This window comes from Pseudorca crassidens, chromosome 13 (assembly GCF_039906515.1).
Source record: "Pseudorca crassidens isolate mPseCra1 chromosome 13, mPseCra1.hap1, whole genome shotgun sequence".
Classification (NCBI taxonomy): Eukaryota; Metazoa; Chordata; class Mammalia; order Artiodactyla; family Delphinidae; genus Pseudorca; species Pseudorca crassidens.
In genome coordinates, this window is record NC_090308.1 from 5437516 (window position 1) to 5460298 (window position 22783).

The 22783-nt window shown below is 39.6% G+C and overlaps 1 protein-coding gene across 2 annotated transcripts in view; it reads right to left on the reverse strand.

Annotated features, from left to right (window-relative positions):
- PACRG (parkin coregulated) overlaps positions 1-22783 on the reverse strand; it is a 513584-nt gene that overhangs the window by 190467 nt on the left and 300334 nt on the right. The window contains exon 4 of one of the 2 annotated variants that reach the window (XM_067701606.1): positions 19648-19797. The exons of the other annotated variant lie outside the window; for it this stretch is intronic. Coding sequence (XP_067557707.1) covers positions 19648-19797 — 150 coding nt within the window. The remainder of the gene's footprint in view (positions 1-19647; positions 19798-22783) is intronic. 2 annotated transcript variants of the gene reach the window in all.

A 22783-nucleotide genomic window follows, 5' to 3' on the forward strand; every position in this document is an offset into this window, starting at 1 on the left:
AAATGGCAACCAGCTCTGAGGATGAAGAGAAGGAAAACAGACAAGAGAAGCAGAAAGAGAATCTGAAGGACATATGAGTATGTATTCTTCCCACTTGCTCACTGAAGAAATACACAGAGGAACGGAATGACTCACCTAGGGTCATACAACCCCCAAGACAGAGCAGTAATTGAACCCAGTTCTCCTGATCAGCTACACAATGGTCCTTTCAAGAGGTTGCTTCCTTCATTTTTTTGATCTCAGTTAGCTGGTTCGAGCCAGCACAACATGTCTGCAGGGCTGATCAGCAAAGTGTTGCCACTCAGTCAATCCAGTGGCTGCTTCAATGGATTGCTGGAGGAAGATGATGTGCAAACAGGGTCTGAACCTGAACATGACGTTCTGTAGTCCCTCCCACCCTTAACACATAACCTGTGTTGCCTGGGCTGCCTAAGGAGCTCCATGGGGAAGAGGGCAATGTGACCACCAGGAGTCTCAGGGACGAGCAAAGCAGACCCTGCTGGGCTGTACTTGCCAGCCTGGCGGGATGCTTCTCAAGGTCACCTAGTGAAGGCACTTTGATTTTATGAGAATGAACTTACGTTTGTGCTTTTGTTTAACTTCACTACTCTATATTTGGGGTTTGGAACAGTGCCTGGCACATATAAAGCATTCGGTAAGTATTACTGAATAAAGGAATGAGGGAATGGCTTTCTCTATAACGTGTGTCCGAGAAGCAGCAAGAAGAAGAAAGCTAATTCCACCCAGCCTGGCTTCACAGTTCTGAATAAGGAGGTGAAACAATGGCTTAGCAGACTTTGATAGACATATTATGTTTCTCTCTGCCCTTTCTCTGCCTGAATCTGTGAAGATGGGCCTACTTCTTTTCTTTTATGGATTTTTTTCCCATAAATGTACCTTCTCACAACCCGAACCAACATAATCTCTCCACCTGAGAAATAGCAGTGATCATGATTCATCTTGTGGTTTTCCCGCCATCGCTATAAAACTACCATTCACCTTTGATGTCCCTCCAGTCGTCCAAGCACATACTTGACTTTGTGGGAAACCTCAGGCTCCACTCCCCTCTCATTCTCACTATGGAGGAGGCAGTTTCTTGCCTGAGTACTTCTTCAGAAAAGGCTTCCATAGAACCACAGATAAAGTCATCATGCAAAGCAAAGGTTTTTTGTTTTGTTTTGTTTTTTAATTAGGAATCCCTTCTTATTTATCTGTCAACATTCAGTGAGTTGACATATTTCTTCTTCTACAAAAGTGTCATTTGTCCCAAGAGCACATATGCTGAAGCATCAAAGTATTGGGAGAGGAGTTGCCTAGGGAGTTGAATTCTCTCTTTTCCATGATAGCTAGTACTAAAATATGTCATGAGACTATAAAGATAGAAATATTGAGAAAGAAAGAAAAGAAAAACACAACCTACTAGCACAAGTGTGTCCAGCATATTTTAGACTGGAGACTATTTGTTTCTAGAATTGCAGGGAGGTTTCCCAATTTGAGACAGAACAAGAAATGTGAGTTTTGCTGCCTGGAGAACAAGGAAGAATTCACTGTATTAGACAAGGTTTAATACGAATGCCCTGAACTAGAGCAGTGGCAGTGGGGGTGGCTGGTAATAGGGGGGCAGAAATACAGTTGCAAATGAGAAAGTAATAAAATTGCTAAGTGACTGTACTTTGGAGTGCAAGGGAAACAAAATATTGAAAGATTATTCCATTTGTTTTTTAAAAGAAATTGTCTGGTAGAGAAATCTTACATATAATCACAGATTTTCTTTGACAATGTGAATCATGTCCCTGAATCCAGCTTGCTGGGCTGTCCAATAAAAATGCTTTTAACCCAAAACAATCAAGGTGTCAGCATGTTTGTTGAAGTGTTGACCCAGTGCTCTGCCATACTGATATTTTGCTTTCAGGCCAAAACAGCGATCTAAGTTTCATCCTGAGGAGACAACAGACTTACATGTATTGAATTGTATGGACAGCTTTGACCTCAAACAGTATCACTTATACCAATGCTAAAACTCAGGTAACAGACGACTATTCACAATGATAGATGTTTTCACATTTTGAGGGACACAAGATTACTAATAATAGTATACTTTGAAATGCAAACTTGTGTAAGAAGAAACAACCAAACTTCAAACAATGTATTAGGATTTTGGAGAAATTGATAGAAAACAATGTCACTTGATATTTAAAAAAATAAATCATAGGAAATAACTAGTATTGAATGCTACTTTTTTTTCATTTAGTATCAAGAATGAAAAAACAGTCTTCGGAACAAGCTGCAAGTTTAAGAGTGTTACTAGTTGAACATGGCTGGTTTAAACACTGGAAGATGAAATCAATATATTGGAATGACTTGTCTAACACGCTGTAATAAGATACCTTTTTAGGTGCAGTTGAAATACTGAGTATTCCTGAAATGGAGAAAACTATAGAAGTTATCACTTTTTGTTCCTCTTCCCATTTGAATAATGCTCTCGGTGCCTTTTACTGACTGACAGTGTGCAAATTACTTAATCCCTCTGCCTTCATTTCCTTATCACTTAAATTAGATTAAGGATACTTTCTTCCTCCTGGGTTTGTGTAGATTAAATGAGATGATTCATTAAAAGTGTTTAACCCAGTATCTGGCATATTGCCGTAGAAACATTAGCTAACTATTAGCTATTGCTAACAGTTAAGTAATACAAAAAACTTGGGACAAATTAATAAATAATCTCACTAAAAAAATAAAAAATAGGAATATCTACTCTAAAAATATAATTGGCTGGGCTTCCCTGGTGGCGCAGTGGTTGGGAGTCTGCCTGCCGATGCGTGGGACGCGGGTTCGTGCCCCGGTCTGGGAGGATCCCACGTGCCGCGGAGCGGCTGGGCCCGTGAGCCATGGCCGCTGAGCCTGCGCGTCCGGAGCCTGTGCTCCGCGGCGGGAGGGGCCACGGCAGTGAGAGGCCCGCGTACGGCAAAAAAAAAAATAAAATAAAATAAAAATATAATTGGCAGAACAGTTCCGTGAGACATATTAATGAAAGACATAGTTTAGACAAGTAATCAATTCTAAGAATGCATCAATTTTTAAGAGAAGAGATTACTAAGTTTCCATGATTGATTTGACAAAGATCACAGGATCATGTCACAACATTGCATATTAATTCATGGCCTTGATAACAGAATTCTAAAAAAGTTTATATTCCTGGTGTAAAACACTTCAAACAGCATACCCTCTATAGAACATTCCATTTTTTCAATGACTCAGTGTTGAACCACCTCACCTGAACATAGCATTTATAGATTTAACTGTATCAATGGCCACTTTTTTTTTTTTTTTTTGCGGTACGCGGGCCTCTTACTGTTGTGGCCTCTCCCGTTGCGGAGCACAGGCTCCGGACGCGCAGGCTCAGCGGCCATGGCTCACGGGCCCAGCCGCTCCGCAGCATGTGGGATCTTCCCGGACCGGGGCACGAACCCGTGTCCCCTGTATCGGCAGGCGGACTCTCAACTACTGCGCCACCAGGGAAGCCCAATGGCCACTTTTTAAAACTTTTCGAACTTTAAGCACTTTTTTTAGATTTTAGTTGAACATCTTTTGAACATCTTTGAACATCTTTTGAGCCATGTTTTGGCTCAAAACATCTTTTGAGCCAAACAAATCAAGCCATTGTAGCTTCAAAAGGAATAGCTAAATGCTAATAATTTTAATTGCATAATTTCAGAGTCAATTTTATATTATACTTGCCAAGGATTTTCAACCAAGAAATATAACAGTAATTACCTTAGAATTTGTCTTCCAATTACAATCTAAGGGTGTTAAATCTTCAAATGTGTTAAGATTGTATCTCACAAGTTTTTATAATGGAAATTCTTGCATTACAAAGCTATCGTTTAACACAGGCATGCTTGGTAGATTATGCGTTGGGCATGGAAATTTTTTATTTGAGAAACTTAGCTATATCAATACTAAAATCATTTTTATTCTAAATGATTATTACCCTGGAATGGTTTTATTTGGAATGAATTATGCTTTCTTTTTAAAATATGGGAAACTAAGAGAAATTTAATAATGCAATCAATTTTCTAGTAAAAGTAGGCAGAAAATTCTAAGAAAAAGTAGGCTAGTTTTCAGAAACAGGGTCATAGAAGTTCTTCTCTGTAACTCAGGGGTAAGGGTAGATAAACGTCACATTTTAGACTACTTCATAGATAGTATAAGAACACTCGTCCTGTGACTTATTAACAAAATTAGGAGAACACTGTTCTCTGTAATCTACAACTGTGCTGAAATCGAAATATTGATTTGGCCAAATAAATGAAGAATAAATGGCAAGAGCAATTTTTAATCTCTACTCCTATTGTTATTTGGAAGAATTATTGGGGGGACTATGGGATTAGTTAGGATAAAGAGACTGTGAACTGCTCCATCTAAAACAAGTGGTCTTTTCTTAAAGAATTGTGTTTGAAAAACAAAAACATTCTGCAAATTAAATTTATACTTGCTCTATAACTTATTAAAATTTTTCCAAATCAATGTAATAATCACACGGAAGTCATTATTTTAGCTTTCCCCATCAAGTAATTCTGAAATAAACATCAAACATCACTAGTCAATAAAAAACAATCCAAATTTATCAAGCAAGGAAAATTTATTAAATTATGAGTTTAAAAAATTATTAGGCATCAGCTATATATACAATTTAGTAACTACATCCTTAACCTGTCATGTGAACACTGAATTGTTTTACTTTGTCTATGATAATAAATACAGTTAAACTGTTCTTATAATGTCTATTTTTTTCTACTTTCCTAATTTCCTTATAACGCTATCATTATTTTGTTCTACTTTCCTTATAAAGAAGACTTAAAGTTCTATTATTTGTTTCGGGTTATAATTTCAAATTTATTGTTCTGAAAAGTAGCTCTTTTTGACATTAAAAAAATTAAGTTTATTGAAGACTGAAGCCCATAACTGGTTTCACAATGTTAATTTCTCGACTATCAGCATCACGTAGAGAGTATTGTATAGAAATTGAGCTATATCTATTTTCGCATCCATTAATGTACCCCCCAACATTCCTTTGATTTTAAAAATGCATGTGCATGTCCATGTTCATGCAGATTCCAGTTATATAATTTAGCTATACATTTTTGATGGATGTTACCTTTATAAAGTACCATGTATTCTAAAGTATAGTCTTTGGTATGGCCTCTTCACCCTCTATCATCTCGGTCCATTCCCAAGAAATGGGTAGATACACTGGCCAAGAAATCATAAGCAGGGAAAAAAGAGATTCTAACCCTCTTAGAAAACAAAATAAACACACTTTGAATCAAACTAATTTAGTTTTGAATCTTGACTGCTTCTGAATGACCTGGGGTGAAGAACTAAAATACTTCCATTGTTTGTAAACTGGTCTTAATACTTGCTTTATATGCTGGTTGTGAAGCTTAGGTTAGATGAGGTACAGGAAAACCCCAAAGAGAGTGGATTGGGGTGTGGTGTTCATTCCATGCATGATAGTTTATTTTTCATGTTCAAGATAGCTGATGCCTCACTTTGCAAGTCGAAATAGACTCAATGTATTTAATTAAGTCACTTTTTAAAAATTTTTACATTTCTGATTCAGGATGCTAATAGTGCATCATAGTTTAATTGGAAACATTTTCTTTCTCAAGGAGGCATAAAATATAAAATATTTTTAACACTTGATTACATCTTGGATTTAATGAAATATGGTAAAGTGCTTCCACATATTTTTTGAAATGTACTCTAGGGAGTAACTTTCTTCTAGAAAGACCTGGTCCTCAAGGTGATTATACTATGTAAACTGCTTTAATCAATAATTGTGAGACGGAATGCCACTGGATTAAAAATACATATTTGAACTCCTTCTGGCAAAAAGAGTGAAGTTACATTAGAGGGTTAGTTAATACTCTATGTTTGATGATGCTTTTAATCAGGTGAAATTGCTGCTAGTTTTCTGTGTTCAGAGTTTTTCTCAAGCTATTATTGATCACTACTCCACAATAGAAACTGATGATATGAAAACATTTTTGCTTTATAATGCATATGAATTTGTGGGGAAGATTAGCAACAGCTGCTTTGATCTGACAGCATATAATAATTGTTAAAGTGGATCAATGAAATGTCAATTTATTTCAGTACATTAATAAAAGAAATCTGTTGATGAGAACTGCCTCAGAACCCCTATTTCTGGCAAAGCAGTTTACATTTTCAGAGTATCTGGCACTCAGGTTTGGAAGTAGGATCTTTTGATTTCTGAGGTCTTGGCTGTGACTCATTTCTGTCATATGACCTTAGGCAAATCATTTGATCCAGTTCTTAGCTTCTTCATCTGTAAAGCAACTATAGCAATTCTAAAAACAATACTTCCCTGTCCTTTCTATTGCTGGCCTTTGGGAATTTTAGGTATGTTGATGGAATTATTCAGGAAATGAAATATACTGTCAGTGACAAGGAACATAAGGTAGGAGAGAGAACACCATTGGCTAACGGACTAATTGGCTGCAGATGCTGTTCTTTTATCAGTGGCTAATCTTTTGAAAGGCAGGTTGAACTTCTTGACTTTATTCTCCACTTATATATGAATCATCAAATCCTTAGATAATGTGATTCAACTCTGAGATAACAATAAAACCTTTAAACTCTGTGTCTTGTCACACCCATTCCAAGTTTTGCACATCTGCAGTCTTCTCTGAGTTTTTCATGGGAGTGTAGAGTTGTGCTACCTTTGCAAAGATTTTAAGAAATAGGTTCATTTTGTGTCCTCTTGAACATATACTTCAAGGTTCCAGTCATGGCCATCTGGACATCAACTTTTGGGTAACTTCATCCAAAGACACAATTCTAAAGATGTCCCCCATGATTCCTGTCCTCTTGTTATTCAATCAAACACTAGTCTAGGTACTGTACTGCTGTTAGAGACTTTGTAGATGGTCTTAAAATAGGGAGATTATCCAAGATTATCTGTGTGGGCCCTATGTAATCACATGAGCCCTTAAAAGCAGCTGAGATGTGGCAGGGGGGAGTCAGAGAGATTAGAAGTATGAAAAGGATTTGAGCTGCCATTGCTGTCTTCAAAGATGAAGGGGGCCGTGAACCAGGGAAGGTGGGCAGCCTCTAAAAGTTGAGAGCTACCCAATGTTGATAGCCAGCCTGGACATGGGGATTTCAGTCCTACACCCACCTGGAACTGATTTATGCCTGGAAGTAAGATTCTTCTCCAGAATCTCTATAATGAATGCAGGGTAGCTGACACCTTGATTTCAGCCTTATTAGATTTTTACCATATTACCTAGTCAAGCCCATTGGACTTCTGATCTACAGAACTGTGACGTAGGCAAATGGGCATTGTCTAAGCAGCTAAATTTGTGGTGGTTTGTTATGGTGGCAAGAGTAAATGAATACACTATCCATCCATCCAGCCATCCATCCACCCAATCCAACTACTTAGCAAATATTTATTGAGCTAAGAATGGCCAGGATCTTCTCTTGAGCTGATGATAAAGCAGTGACACAGAGATAAAAAGTTCTTGTCTTCATGGAATTTATGTTCAAGTAACAATACCCAGATATTCAAAAAGACCCTAGAGCTCCTAGCTCATTGCTGTTTGACCCCATAGGCCTATTTGATTAAAACAAGACTACACCTATCAGGCATTCCTGATGATGGAGAATGTACCAGATGAAGTATTGTCCACCATGGCCTAAGTCATATGCATTTAGATGGACTCTCAAATCTAGTTGGTTGGTAGTTTCAAGACAACCTCAGATGCTCTTTGCTTGAGTTTATAAACACAATACACATATCATAATGTAGTTCTTAGCAAAGGTTTATCAGAAATTACATATAATGGAGCTCCTAGCAAAGATTCAGCAAAAATTGGTCATAGAAATTCTAAGAGACAGCTGATTAACAATATCTGGTGACTATGGTTAACAGCACTGTCTTGTGTTTTTGAAAGTTGCTAACACTATAGATCTTAAAAGTTCTCATCACAAGGAAAACAAATTTGTAACTATATGAGATGATGGATGTTAACTAAATTTAATGTGGTAATTATTTCACAATATATACATATATCAAATCAATTTTGTGTACCTTAAACTTATACAATTATATGTCAATTACATGTCAATAAAACTGAAAATCAAAACAAAACAAATCACATTAGTTGAAGGTTGTCCACAGTGGGAGTTTCTTCTTATGATCTCCCCAGGAATGGATATGTGTAGCTAGGACTAAGGAAGCTGATTCCCCCATTCTTCTACAAGAAGATAATGGTAATGGTGGTAAATCTGAACCTTTATTACATAGCTCACTATTTCATTTGCTCAGAAAATGCATTAAGTCTAAGCAGCACTCTTCTTCCCATTGAAGAGTCTCAACAAGTCTACCATCAAATCTAGGATTTTACTTTTCTAAATTTGTGCCCTCACCTCAGGGCCAAGTTACTAAAGAGTGCAGAAGAAGGGGAGGGTGTATGGTCATAAGGAACCTCCAGTTTGCTTTTTTCTGAGGGTGGAAACCTCCTTCGCTCCTTGGGTCTCCCGTGGAGGTAAGCATTGATTCAGGGACACGGGGTACCGCTGCAAAGGAGTTTGATGCGTTTGGTAAGTGGAATATAGCTGCATGGCAGCACACTTTCAATCTTCTAAGGATTTTTAGGAGGTTTTGCTGTGCTGGCACATAGTAAACACTTGATTTTTTTTTTTCAATGAATCAATGAATGATGTACTATGTTGTCCTCCCTTTGGCATCCTCCAAATAACTAGTAAAAACCACATTGTTCTCTATGGCTTTGGAGTTAGCCTAATGAACTTGTCTTTCTGGAGGTAGTGAGACCAGCCTTAAGGGGAGATCAAGAAGGCCCAGTGTACCATGGCAAGCAACAGAGACAGCTCAGCAGGTGTGTAAGAAAGGTGGACATGTGAGCAGGTTTTAAAAGGCTTGTCATCACACTCTTCCCCCTCATTCCACTGCTGCTTAAAATCCTCACAGAAACTTTCAGACGTTTTAGTTGGTCATCACAAAAATATAAATATTGCCCTGCTTCCCTCTGAATATCATCATTCTATATTCACAGATCATAAGGAACATGGAAAGGATAACACATATTCTTCTTCTAGACAGACCTACGTCTCAGCCACCTGGTTAGATGGTTATTTATGATATTTATAACAAATCAACCTACTCACACAAGCACAGATAATAATCAATGATTTGTGTTACAAGACCTACGAACTCCTCAAAACCCTTTAAGTGTATAAATAAATACCCAACTTTCTTGGAGGTAAAAACAAAGCTTGAAATAGTGGGAAAATTACTGGGCAATAATCCTGTTATTATGGCCCAATTACTGCTTTTAAATTTTAACTATTATATCATTAATTTGCTTTTTAGTTTGTGATAAAGATAACTTCAAGGCTCAAGAGATAAATTTTAAGAAAAAAATATAGGGCTCATTTGGGGGAAGTAAAGGCAGGATTGTAATAGGTATGCAAAATCTAAAAGTCATTGAAAGGAAAGTCATTTTTTGTTCATTGCTATCTCAAAATGGATATAAATAGGCTCACAAAAAGCTCATATTAAAGTATTGTGTTTTAGGGAAAAGAAAGTAAACTAATCCTGGAAGGATCCAAAGAGAACTTACTCATAACAACACTGCCATCATTACTTTTTTCTTTATACTTGGAACATTAATTCAAGATGTGCATGACAATATAATACAGAAAGCAGGCAAACAAAGAAATATCAATAATATTTGCAGTTTTTCTAAGGAAATATGTCTACTGTATTTTTCAATTCCTCCTTCATTGATGGTTAAGCTTATGTTGAGCTATATACATTTCTTCCCGTCAATGTGAAAAGTATAGATTTTTGAGGAGGACAATAAAAATGGAAAGCTGATTTCATACTAAGTGGAAAATGCCTCCTACAGTTTTGTGTTTGGCTCAAGTAAACGGAAGCCAGTGTAGTGTGGGGTTGAGACGGAAACTGTGGGAACATGGGGTGTGAGGCCAGCACTTCAGCAGCCGCGGGACTGAGGGCTTTCAGAGGACCAGTTCCACAACCGGACAGATCAGGCTTTTAAAGAGAGACACGTAGTGAGAAGACAGGGAGATTCCTCTAAAGGGCACTGTCGCTGTGCTCTGGGCCAACCCCACCCTGCCGGAGGTGCCATCTGGAGAGCCCTGGGTGCTCTAAGGCGACACGAGAAGACCCGGGTCTTCCTCACAGTTGAGAAGATGATGGAGCCCGCGAAGCAGGACTGGAGGGCATGGGCTCCAGAATTTCCAGCGCGCAGTGTGAGTGAGCGTGTTTTCCCTATGGGAGGGAGCGCTGGTGCCGGGTCATCTCCCTGCTGGATGACACGGCTTCCGGGGCGGGGGGGGGGGGGGGGGGGGGGGCGGGACCCTGAGCACTGGAAGCGGAGGTGAATGCAGGAAATCGGGCGGCGGAGGGAGGAATCACAAGTGAACATCCAGAAGAGAGAGTCACGTCCGGGGCAGGGAGAACCAGACCAGGACCGCGTGAGTCAGCAGGAGCTTCTGCTCTCCTCGCAGCCCGCCTCCCCCACCCTGACCGTCCAGGGCAACGTACAGGGCAGGAAAAGAGAGGTGAAGCCACTCCACCTCCTTGTCCCACTGCCAGCGTCCAGCCTGAATCAGATCCGAGCTGGGAGAGGGGAGAACACTTGAGGGTAGATCAAGTTTAGAGTTCTGATCAATCTGTTAAAGAAGGTTTCTAAGCACTGGAATTGTGTGTGTGACTCAAAATACCTGAGGATCCCATGCGTGAGTGGAACCACGAAGGCCCCTGCTAAGTTTTATGCAGTGTCAGGGCAAGGCTCCCCCACTGAATAAACCTCATTTTTTGGTCTCCAACCCCCTTTTAAACTTGCCTTTTAATTGTGTCATGAATAGCGACTATTCAACACAACAATTACACTGGTGACATTCTTATTTTCTCTGCAACGTCCACAGAGAGACCTCTAAAAAGTCATTTACGGGTGCTCCTGAAAGATTTGCATATAAAGGAAAATGAGAATGAGACCTTAATTATCAGCAAATCCACAATAGGTGATATTTTAGGTGATTTTAAAAGTACAAATTATGATCCAGCTGAATATAGGAGCCTCCTTAAATTACAGCTTTAGAAATCACTATATGCTTTCTTGGTCAGATTAAGTAAAACTTTCTGTTGCATAAACAGAAAAGAACACTTTTCTCTTGGGCTAATATCCACATTTGGGGCCCACCTTGAGCCTTTAAATACAGTAAAGCATATTATAGACTTCTGGAGGCATATCTCAAAAGCCTTGGCTGAGCTGGTGGAAATCTCCTATTCAGAAACGTGCCAGTTTCCAGTGAGCAGTGACGATGCCAGTGGCCTAGGACTGGGAACCAGCCGGGATCAAATCACTTTGTGGATCCTCTGCGGAGTACCTCAGAGGGGGTGCGAGGGGTGACAAAACACACACTGCAAACATAGCTTGGCAGACAGATTAAGAAATGGCCAGTTGTCCCCACTCTCTCCCTGCATCTGCCCCAGCCCACCCCGGGCTAGTTGAGGCGATAAACCCAGGAAATAAGATCTACCCAGCATGAGAGATTTCGGAAAGACCTACAGAAGAGGACTCCATTCTACAAATCAGAGGGGTATCAGGGGAGGTTGCTGGGAGGACGTGATGTTTGGGTTTGCTTCTGGTGCTGTTTCCTGAGAGTCTTTGGACTGGTTTTAGGTTGGTCCCTCAAGGTCAAGAATCAGGGTGTAGGCCATGTGACCCATTCCAGCTAGCAGGTCAATCCTTTCTTTCCATTATGAAATTGATTTTTTTATGATTAACTATGCAAATTCGATCCATCAAACTTGCCTCTGGTCCGGAACTATCAAGATGTGCCTGGGAGGTGAATTTGTCTGCAATTCGGAGTGCTTCTGACAGTCTGATCCCTTTAGGTGAAGTTACACATGGTGGGAGCAGTGGTAAAACCAGAATGATGTAGCAAATGCAAGTGAACCTGGGACGCCCAGGATGAAACCTGAACACTAAGATTTGGAAAGATTCATAAAAAGAAACTGCAAATATAAAAGCAATTTAGAAACTGAAAGCAGTGTCTGTCTTGGAAAGAGGCTGGGTTTTCAATAGTACATCAGGGCAGGCAATTCTTCGTAAACTTCTGGTTTACCAAGGTAAAGCCATTTGATTAGGTAAATACTTCTGCCCTCTTCTGAAATGAATTAGGAAATCCAAAGAAGGAACTAAAACTATCTTCCAGGGGAGGGAGAGCGGAACAGTAAAAGTTTATCTCTGATGGAATATTTCTGCAAGTCGGAACTATTAGCATCTAGAAAACAATGCATTGTATTTCTGGCTGCTGACACATTAAAAAAAATGGATTCTTGAACGTTTATTTTGCATCTAATCACCTTACTAAATTATCATATTAATTCTAATAGATGCCACTTAACTTTCTTTGAAGGAACACAAAACTACATACATATAGTTTTCTCCACAACCTCGTGATGCAGGTGACAGACTTGTAACACCTGCTAATCTGTAAAGCAATTTCACTCACATTTCATCATCTATTCCCCTTACCCTCATGCTGCCCACACTCCTACAAAATGATCTCCTGCAGTTCTCTGCAGGTCAATGAGCAGTTTTTCATCTACAACTTGCTTTTCAAAGGAAGGAGATTAAGGTGCAGAGTAGTTATGTAACCAGTCCAAGGTCATAAACCCTGAGCCAGGATTCAAATTCAAGCAACCCTGACACAGAAACTTTGCTCTTAAACACTCTCCCATCTCTTGTTTTTCCACACATTGTCCCACCGGTCCTGGTTCACAAGCTGAACCCCTATTTATTGATCCAAACCCCATTCAGGTACAGAGTGGCCTGACCCTCTTGCCCAGCTGGTTGGGCAGGGACAGGCGCAGGCAATGCAGTCTGCCACCCTGAGTGGGTGCCTGGGGTCCTCTGGAAGGTGGGTGGCAGCATGCCCCTGGGAGTCTGGGATATCCTGGGCAGCGCCCAGAGCCGCGAAAGCATTCGCTCACCTCTCTTTGTCAGTTTGCAACATTACCGAAGGAAAAAAAAATCTCCTGCTATCCCCTCTACTCCAAACTTACCTAGATCCCTTTCCTTTCTTAACTGAACACCCCCTTCCTGATGAAGGGAAAAGGAAGAGAATTTTTCCTTGTTATTAAAAGGGGGAGTTCTCATCAGGTTTTGTGCAGCCAGTCCTTGTTCAGTGATGGAGATGTGAGGGAATGGATGGCACGCGAAACCTCCAACTTTACTCATCAAGTATGGGGCCGCACCTCCACAAGCCCTGGGAGAGAGTTACATGGTCTGTCCCAAGTTGAATAGCATCCCCCCCCCCCGGCAAATTGAAGCCCTTTCTGGAGCCTCCAAATGTGCCTTATTTGGAAATGGGGTCATTGCCGATGTAATTAGTAAAGTTAAGATGAGGTCGTGCTGGAGTAGGGCGGGCACCTAATCCAAACCTGACAAGGACAAGTATCTTAATAGAAGAGAAGAGACACAAAGACAGACACACAGGGGAGAATGTCATGTGGAGATGGAGGCAGCCAGTGAAGTGACGCACCTACAAGCCAAGGAGCGCTGGACCCACCAGAAGCTGGGAGAAAGGTGGAGAACGGATTCTTCCTTAAAGACTGGAGAGCACGGCCCTGCTGACAACTTGGTTTTGGACTTCTGGCCTTCAGAACTGTGAGACAGTACATTTCTGTTGTTTAAGCTGCCCAGTTTGTGGTAATTTATTACAGTGGCCCTAGGAAACTAATAAACAGCCTTCAGAACTAGATTCTGATTCCCTTGGTCATCATCCTACCAGGTCATGTGTTTCTAGATATAGATAGACAACTCTGAGAATAACTTTTCCTCTGGGTAGATGCAATCATGAGGGTCTACAGAGAAGAGCGGATAGAGGCAATTTAAAGTAGGCACCTGACCCCAACATAATGGTAAGATTTCACAGTAGCAAGATGGTCATTTTATGGGCTGACCACATATAAGGTGCATCAAATGAGGTCACAGAAGCCTTGGCTTTTCCCAGGACCATCTGTCCCTTGGGGCTGCTCTCTTGGATTACTGCAGAGCCATCAGTGTTTACAGGTACATGGTCTACCATCTCCATTCCCTAAGATTTTCAAGGCTCTGAAACCTCTGCTTATAAAGAATGCTTGGAAGAAGGGACATTGAACTTGGAGAAGTGAAGACTGCAGGGGTAGGAAAGCTTTATATCATTTTTGGGGGGCCTGTTATTTGGAAAAGGGACTAGATATTATTCTGTGTGGTTTAGACTAGAGAGAAGCCAGATAGAAATATTTGGCGTATATTTCATTCACTGTAGGAAGTGATTTTCTCTTTGGATGTAGGACGGGCTACCTCATGAAATAGTGAGGCTCTTTAGGACAAGACTGAATAAATAAGTGTTGGTCATGCAGACTGGGATAGTGAATAAATTCTACACAAACACATATTAAGCACCTAATTCTTCTCAGTGTGCTACACTCCTCACAGAAAAAAGAAATCCCAACACATCTGGACTATGAAACCAATAGGCTGATATTTAGTAAATGTGGAGAGAGGTACAGATCAAAGGGCACCTACGTGGATCTGCCAGCTTGGTTAGGATCCTAGGACTCTTTTCAGACCAACTAGTTATATCTGAGTGGAAGAAGAGTTCAGAAGAGATTAGATAGATACATGATCATTCCAAATCTAACTTTCAGGAATGCTGGAGTAGTATTCTAATACTTTCCTCAATAAACTTAGGACTTTCAAAGACTTTCAAATCTAATAAGCCTAATGATTCCAAAGGAGCTTTGAAGCAAATTTCTAAGTCATACTAAAAATTGTATAGCATTCCATGGGGGAATAAACCTTAATTTCAAAATTAAATTAAAAGCTCTGTGAAATAAACTTTATACAAGTCAATTATAAGACATAAGAACTAAAGACATTTTTGGTGAATAATCAGCTCTTAAAAGCTCATCAGCAGTTTAAAGGACCATGAAAATAGGTACCACAGAACTCAAAAAAATATCTAAAGAGGGTCTGAAACAGGTTGACTGAGAATTCTTAGGCTCTCCCTAGCAGTTGTTTTAAAAGACTATCAGTAGAAAACAGTTGGTTCTATTTTTTAGAAACTACTTAAATTTCAGGACGAAAGACCTGGTACAAACTTTCCAAAATGTTTTGCAAATTTAATGCATTCTCATTTCCTGTGTTATTTAATGTGTCTGAATTTGAATTGGAAATTTTAAATCTCTTTTCATGGACTTCTATTAGTCTATGGCATACATCTTAGAGTATCCTAGATAAATCAAAGACTATTTGATTTCACACACTTGGGAACATGTTATTTCATTATTACATTTACTTTGCATATTCTGTGACATAAAGTTAATGTACTCTTAGAGCTGCTGATACCTGGAGTCTCTGAACTATATCCCTTAGAGGTTGTTTTAGGACTGCTGGTGCAATTAGAAACAAAAGTACCAAAATAAGGATTGCCTCCAAAACACACGGTTGTTGGATAGCCTTAATCTGCTGGCAGAGCCCCATATTTTAGCTGTAAATGTTTTAATGCCATTTATTGGCTCAAGCTTCTCAAATGCAATACACTGCATCATTAATTTTGTAGTTTCATCTCAGAAAGCTATAAATTGAGCATTCCTATTGTCTTAATTTTCTGTAACCTTTAATAACATTTGTGAAAGAACACAGGATAGAAGAAATTGTTGTTATAGAAACTCTTCTTTCTCTTTCACCCCACAGCAGTCACTGGAAAGACAGCATGTCTTAGATATCCAAACTTCACTGTTTAGAATGAAAGGAAACAAGTTCAAGCTTAGATACTAGCTTGGATCTTCCAAAGAGGGCCCTGATCCTGGTTTGTCACACTCAGCTTCTCTTCTTAAGATAATGACCTTCCCCCAAACCGCACTCACACGTTTCAGCTTGCCAGGAAGGGATGGATTTGAAAACCAGTTATCCTTGAATGAATCCCATTGTCCTTAATTTATCTGGCCACCCACCTGGCATTTGGTAGTCAGAGGCAAGGTGAGTCCTTGGAAGCAAAGGGACTATAGCCGCTGGGGAAACCAGGAGGTCATGCCTCACTCACAGGCTCACAGAAGTGACCAGGGGATACAATACATTAAATCACCTCTTCAAGCTGCTATATACTAATTTATACAGTATTGCTATATTTGTATATAATATCATACAGGGATAACATTGTATGTGTATATAATGTTGTATGATAATAATGACTATCTCATTTAATATTCAGTCAAGGCCAGGCCCCACATGAAGGGGTGTACATTATCTCAAATTGTTTTGCCAACGTTATGAAAAAGACGTTACTATAAATATTTTGTGCAGATGAAGAAATTTAAGTTCAGAGAAGTCACATGATTTGCCTAAGGTCACATCTCTTCTGCTCCCAAATATTACTCTTTATTCCACATTGCAATTCACTGATTTGTCTGTTGTTGTTTTAACTATAGCCTAATTAAAACCTGTGAAAGTATGTTATTTATAAATAGAAATACAAAGCCACTCTTTCTCCTAGACCAGGACTGATCTTGTGGGGCTGGAAGTAAGTTTCATTACCTGTAGAAGTGTGGATGGGGACACCGGTTGGTGCTACCAGTGTCATGTGCTCCCCCCGGTCTACCTATTTCCCACTGGTCCCCTGGGAAGACTGCTGACATGGCTGTGCATTCGCTAGCTACTCAGTCCCTCTGATCATTTCAGAGAAAGTCCAGCTGACATTAAAATAGGACAGAAATTGCAAAAAGGAGCAGGCAGCAAATTTATGCTCAAGCTTGTGCTTCGAGGGAACATTAACGGAAGGATAAGGTCATTATATTTGAAGGAATATTCTCTCTTTCATTCTTTTGGTCATTTATATTGGGTCTTACTCTCAAAAATATTTTGTTGTGGGACTGGAAAAATAGATCTTTGAATATGAATTTAACAAGACATTGATTACATGAAGGTAGGGAAAAAGGAAACAGAATATGAAATTGTTCTCAGATACATTGAAATTAAGGATGAAATATTTTTTCTAATGCTACATGCTGTACATTTCTAATTTATTTTTAATTGTAACTAAATACATCTGTTACTAAAGACACCTGCTTAAATAAAAATGTATATATGGTTCTGTGAATATGAATAAAGTATAATCATAAAGCAAGGTTTATTAAAATACTATTAAAGCTAAATTATTTTTAGACTGAAAATAGTATTGTATTTGGAAATCCTGTGATAAGCTTCTACTGGTAGAACTGGATCTGTGGTAACAGCCACTTTGAAGAATAGTTTTAAGTTTTAGAGCTAGAATGCTCCAATTTTGTAAGATGACCCTCTGGAAATACAGCAAACTGCATTCTGGCATTGTACTGACAGGTTTCTAAGATAAGCAGAAAATGAAGCTGAAGCTAATAGTTTTTCCGCTCAAATGTCAGAAAGATATTAACCAGAAAAATAGTTGAATGTAGAATTCCTGGAAATGTTAGGAAATGTTAGAAACGTTCCAAAATAATCAGCTAGGTGTGGGACCAATTAAGCCCATGATGTAAACTGTAAATAAACAGGGGATGCATTCCTAAACTCAGTCACTGCTTTTGTGAAGCACAGGAACATTTTTAAGTTAAAGAATTAAATAAGTAGTATAATGAGGAATATGTAGAAACCAATTGTTTTTGTTTAACAGTCTAGAGCTCCCAAGAGATTTATCTGTCTTAGTGGCAGCTGTGCTTATTCTTCTTTACAGGGTTCCTTGAGGATGAGGGAGATTCTAATCATCTTTTGAATATCACTGTCTTTCTTATTTTATACAAAGATACAAAATGTTGCTTAGATTTAAATTCCGGATCCCATTGTAGGACAAGGAGAGCATTAACGCGCGTGGCGTCCCCCTACTCCTACTCAAGCAAGGGAGGGGGATGCTGGCACTCATCTTCCATGAGAGGCAAGTACAGAAGCAAATGTTTATGGAGGGGAAGAGTTACAGAGAGGCAACTTTTGCAGCTAAAAAATGGAAATAGTAATAGGACATACATCATAGGTTTCTGTGAGGACTATTGAGGAAACATTTGTGAATCACACACTTCAAAAGTGTTAACTATAACTGAGACTTCTGGGGGTGAGTGTTCCCTGATTCTTCCATTTCTGTCTTTATCTCTAGCATTCCTGTCTTTATATCTATCTCTTATTTGATGCCGCTCTGCAGTAAAAATATGAATTATGAATCAAGAATATTTAAGCAAGTATTTTCCACAAAGTAGAAATGCTGTTACTAAAACTTTCAGTTTAGATTGTAAAAGACTGAATTACTAACACCCAGTTTTTACTTTCCTGAAAGAGTGACCATCTCATCTAAATGACATTAACTCTGTAGTGTTTAGATATTTTTGAATGGATATCAATTCATTCCATTATGAGCATTCTTAAGCTCCCATAACCCCAGTTGAAGTCCTTTTTACTAAAAATGTTTAATATTAAACATATAGGGAGGCCCTACTCCTGAAAGACAGCTAAAGACTCTGATGATCCCATGATTTCCTGAATAGTCTGCCTGATTAGGGAGACTTTTAATAGCAATTTAGGAAATATATGAAAAATAATGATTCCAGAAACAGGACTTCTTTGTGATTGAAGCTGTCATATGTTCAGTTTTTAGTTTGATTTTTTCTTGTCTGTACAATAAGCAGATCATGTTGCAAAATTTTCATGCACTGTTCCACTAAATTACTAACTTACTTACATGGCTGTCAGAAATTAACTTCAAATGTTGGCTTACACCGTGCATATAAGAAGTATGGAACTTCAAAGTTAGCAACATAAAAGAAAATTAGATTCACATCATTTCAAGAGGTACAAAAGGAAAATCACAGTGTCAATGAACAGAGGTACATCCACTGCCTGCCAGGAGGTCACCACAACTTGCTAATACCCTTGGGTGAAGCAGATTCACTTCAGTGCATCAGTGCTTTCCAAACCTTATAGAATACTACTTTAACAAATAAATATATCAGCACATACATATTTAATCAGCATGCACCATCAGCTAAGTAACTACGAATCATCTATTTTTCTTTTTTTTAAATAGAAATAGAACTTATATTAAAACTCTCCAAATCGCCTGTACCAGATTTTAATAATATTGCTTTAAAAATTCCTCTTAAATTAATTATAAAAACTGACTGTAATTTTAACAGGAAATACCTAAAGGTAGAATTACCATCAAGAGAAAGGACAAACTCAAAACCTACTAACGTATTCAGAAGACCATTTAAAAAAAACTTTACAATTTAATTATGGGAAGATTATAGAACTGTTTCAGTGCCTCTGTACTGAGTAAGTAAGCTGTACATGTGAGGAGTAATAAATAAATGAAATTGTTAATTTTACTCTTTCCCTAGGGAGTGGCAGAAGAGGTAGGAGTTATGCTGTGTAGATCTCCGAATGGATCTTGCTTTATATGCAATAATAAATCCTAAGCGTGTTGCTAATTAACTCTACCTCAAACCACTCCCTTTCTTAGTGCTTAAAAGACATTTTTACTTCTGGGATATTAGCTCACCATTCATATTCTTAAAGATGTTGAGGATGGGGAGGATTTGACGGTAATAGGGCACCAAAGCTTCACCCACCATCTCAGCGGACACAACCAGATGCTGTAGGACTTTGAGAGTGACGCAGATGACCTGTCGGTTTCGGAGGTTCAAGGCATCTATACAGTAGGAAAAGGAACAAGCCAAAAATAGAAAGCATTCATTTCTACAATGTTAAGGGAAGTCGTCTCGTAGACCACTTAATTAAACTGTACTCTACTGGGGATCACCAATGGGATGAGCCTGGCTTATTACAGCTTTGAATGATGCACTGTTAACGCTATAAACAGGATCATGTTTGTGCATTATTTGTTCTCCCGACTTGCACTGATTCCTCATCAATCCTAAGAGGCTGGTGATGGACAAGTAGCATGAAAGGTAAAAGATCAGTTCGTGTTGCTAAAGGACCCCGGGGAGGCTGACAACACACAACTTTTTTTTTTTTTTTTTTTGCGGTACACGGGCCTCTCACTGTTGTGGCCTCTCCCATTGCGGAGCACAGGCCCCGGACGCGCAGGCTCAGCGGCCATGGCTCACGGGCCCAGCCGCTCCGCGGCATGTGGGATCTTCCCGGACCGGGGCACGAACCCGTGTCCCCTGCATCGGCAGGCGGACTCTCAACCGCTGCGCCACCAGGGAAGCCCAACACATAACTTTTTATGCAACGATCCCTTTCAGTTAGCAATCCATGCTATGCTTAAAACTGTTGCCATGAAAAAACATTTTTTGGGGAAGAAGAGACTGGTTATGCTGTGTATGAGTAGAAACTATAGACTGGTTACAAACATCGAGAACATTGTTGGTAGAAGTGACCATAAAGTGACTATAATTAGACTCTCAAGAAAGTAGGGAAGAAAAGCAAACATTTTTAACGTTCAGAACTTTAGAAGGAATTAACTGTATATAACTAAGATACCAAAGGCATGCAAAATGTTTTTAAAGAACAATTCTGAATGCACAGTAACAAGCTGTACTGCAGAGATACAACAGGAGACAGCAAGTGACCTGGTGTCCCCCAAGTGCAGGGTCTGGAAACCTGCTCCAGTGGGGATGCAGCGGCCCAGGGACAAGGACACGGATAACTGGCTGTATAAACACAGCCAACTCCCCCACACTTTCTTGGTCCTTAACCATGGGAACCTATTATTTACTTTCTAAAATGGCCAAAATTTCTATGATTTAAATAGAAAAGCCATATGAAGCATCTATTACAGAAGGTCAAAGGTGGTGACTGATAAATTGCAATGCCCGAGACTACTTCAGGACAAAGTCAGAGGCTCTTATTTGTAATATTCTACCTTCTAAAGAAAAACTTGACTATGACTTTAAAGCATGTGCCATTTACGGAGGGACAAAAGGAACCAGTCCATCCAAAGGAATGACACCATGGTCACTGTACTTGTGAGGCAGTCCTAACATTGTTCTTGAACTCCAGCTCACATTTCCAGTAGCCTGTGTCTTGCGATCACCTCAAATTCAGTTTGTTCCAAAGATAAGTTTCCCCCATAAACTTTACCTTTTACCTATTTACCCCATATTTAGTATTGGATACCCCAGGTATCCAGGCTCAAAATCTGTTTCTCATCCCTTGCATTCTTCATGTTGCGAAGTCATCTTATACTGTTTTTGAAGTAGCTCTTGAATTTGTGCCCTCCTCCCATCCTCACCTCTACCCTTCTAGTCCCGGGGCTCCACCCTCACCACCTCTCCCCTGGTCCTGGGGCTCCATCCTCACCTCCACTCCTCTGGTCCTGGAGCTCTATTCTCACCACCTCCCCCTTGGTCCTGGGTCTCCATCCTCACCACCTCTCCTCTGGTCCTGGGTCTCCAACCTCACCACCTCTCCTCTGGTCCTGGGTCTCCATCCTCACCACCTCTCCTCTGGTCCTGGGTCTCCATCCTCACCACCTCTCCTCTGATTCCGGCCCTTAGAACTCCTCTACTGGAGAACTGCCATACCTTCCTAACCCACCTGCCTTCTTTCTGTCTTTCTCCACTCCCTCAACCTGTCTTTTCACACTGCTGCTGGATTCACCTTCTTAGAACGTATTTGATAATTTCTCTACCTGCTCAGAGAGTTCAGAGTCTCCCCCACACCATTTCCTACAGAATAAAGTACAAACTAGCCAGGTACAAGGGTGACACTTAAGGTAAGTGTGAACCAAACTAAATTCTCAATTGAAAATACAAGAATATAAGGTATCATTTAGTGGTTTCACAGCTATTCTCTTTGGAATCACTAGGAAGTGTTTAAAACTAAAGTGTGGTCAGCTTCATCCCCTCCAGCAAAAAAATGGGGGTTGAGGTATGAAAACACCTCAGGGCAACCCCACAACTTCTGGTCCAGTTCAGACTACATTCCTGTTTGGTTTGAAAGCAAACACAAATACAATGAATAGAGAAGCCTCAGCTTCAACGCAAGGAACCAAGTTAAATATAACTATGGAATTTGATTGCATGATAGCTCATTATTACAGCATTTAGACACACTGCAGACCATACCATAGATTCTGAGAAATAACTAAAAATAGAATGCTGTAATTTAGCCTAAAAGCTGTAGCAATGAGATGCTCAAGAGCAGAGCTTCAGAGAACCACGGGAAGTTGGAGAGGGAGAAGGTCAGGTAGAGTGTTTTGTAGTGGTAGTGGGGGTCCTTTCTTCTGGTCTTATCCAAGCTAAAATTGTTTTGTCTTTTTAGGAAGCCAGAGGTTATTGATCCCTGCTTTACTGACGCAACTTCGTTTGACAGAAGAGAACTGGGAGCCTGCAGAAATATCATTCTGAGTATTATGGGCAGTGGACATTCTTTCAAAACATCTACCAATGAAGCTCAACATGTTTAGGGTTTGGTACTGCACAGATCTGTGTGATGGTTCATATACTAGTAGCTAACATGTATTGGGCACCTCTATCTGCCAGGAATTAAACTGAGCACTTTACATATATTAGTTTACTTCATCCTCGTTCACCAAATATTTATTGAGAATGCATTATGCACCAGTTATTGTTTTAAGAATTGGAGATATAGAAGTGAACAAGACAGTTATAGTACTCAGCCCCTTGGGGCTTACAATATAGTATGGAAGAAGATATTGAACAAATACT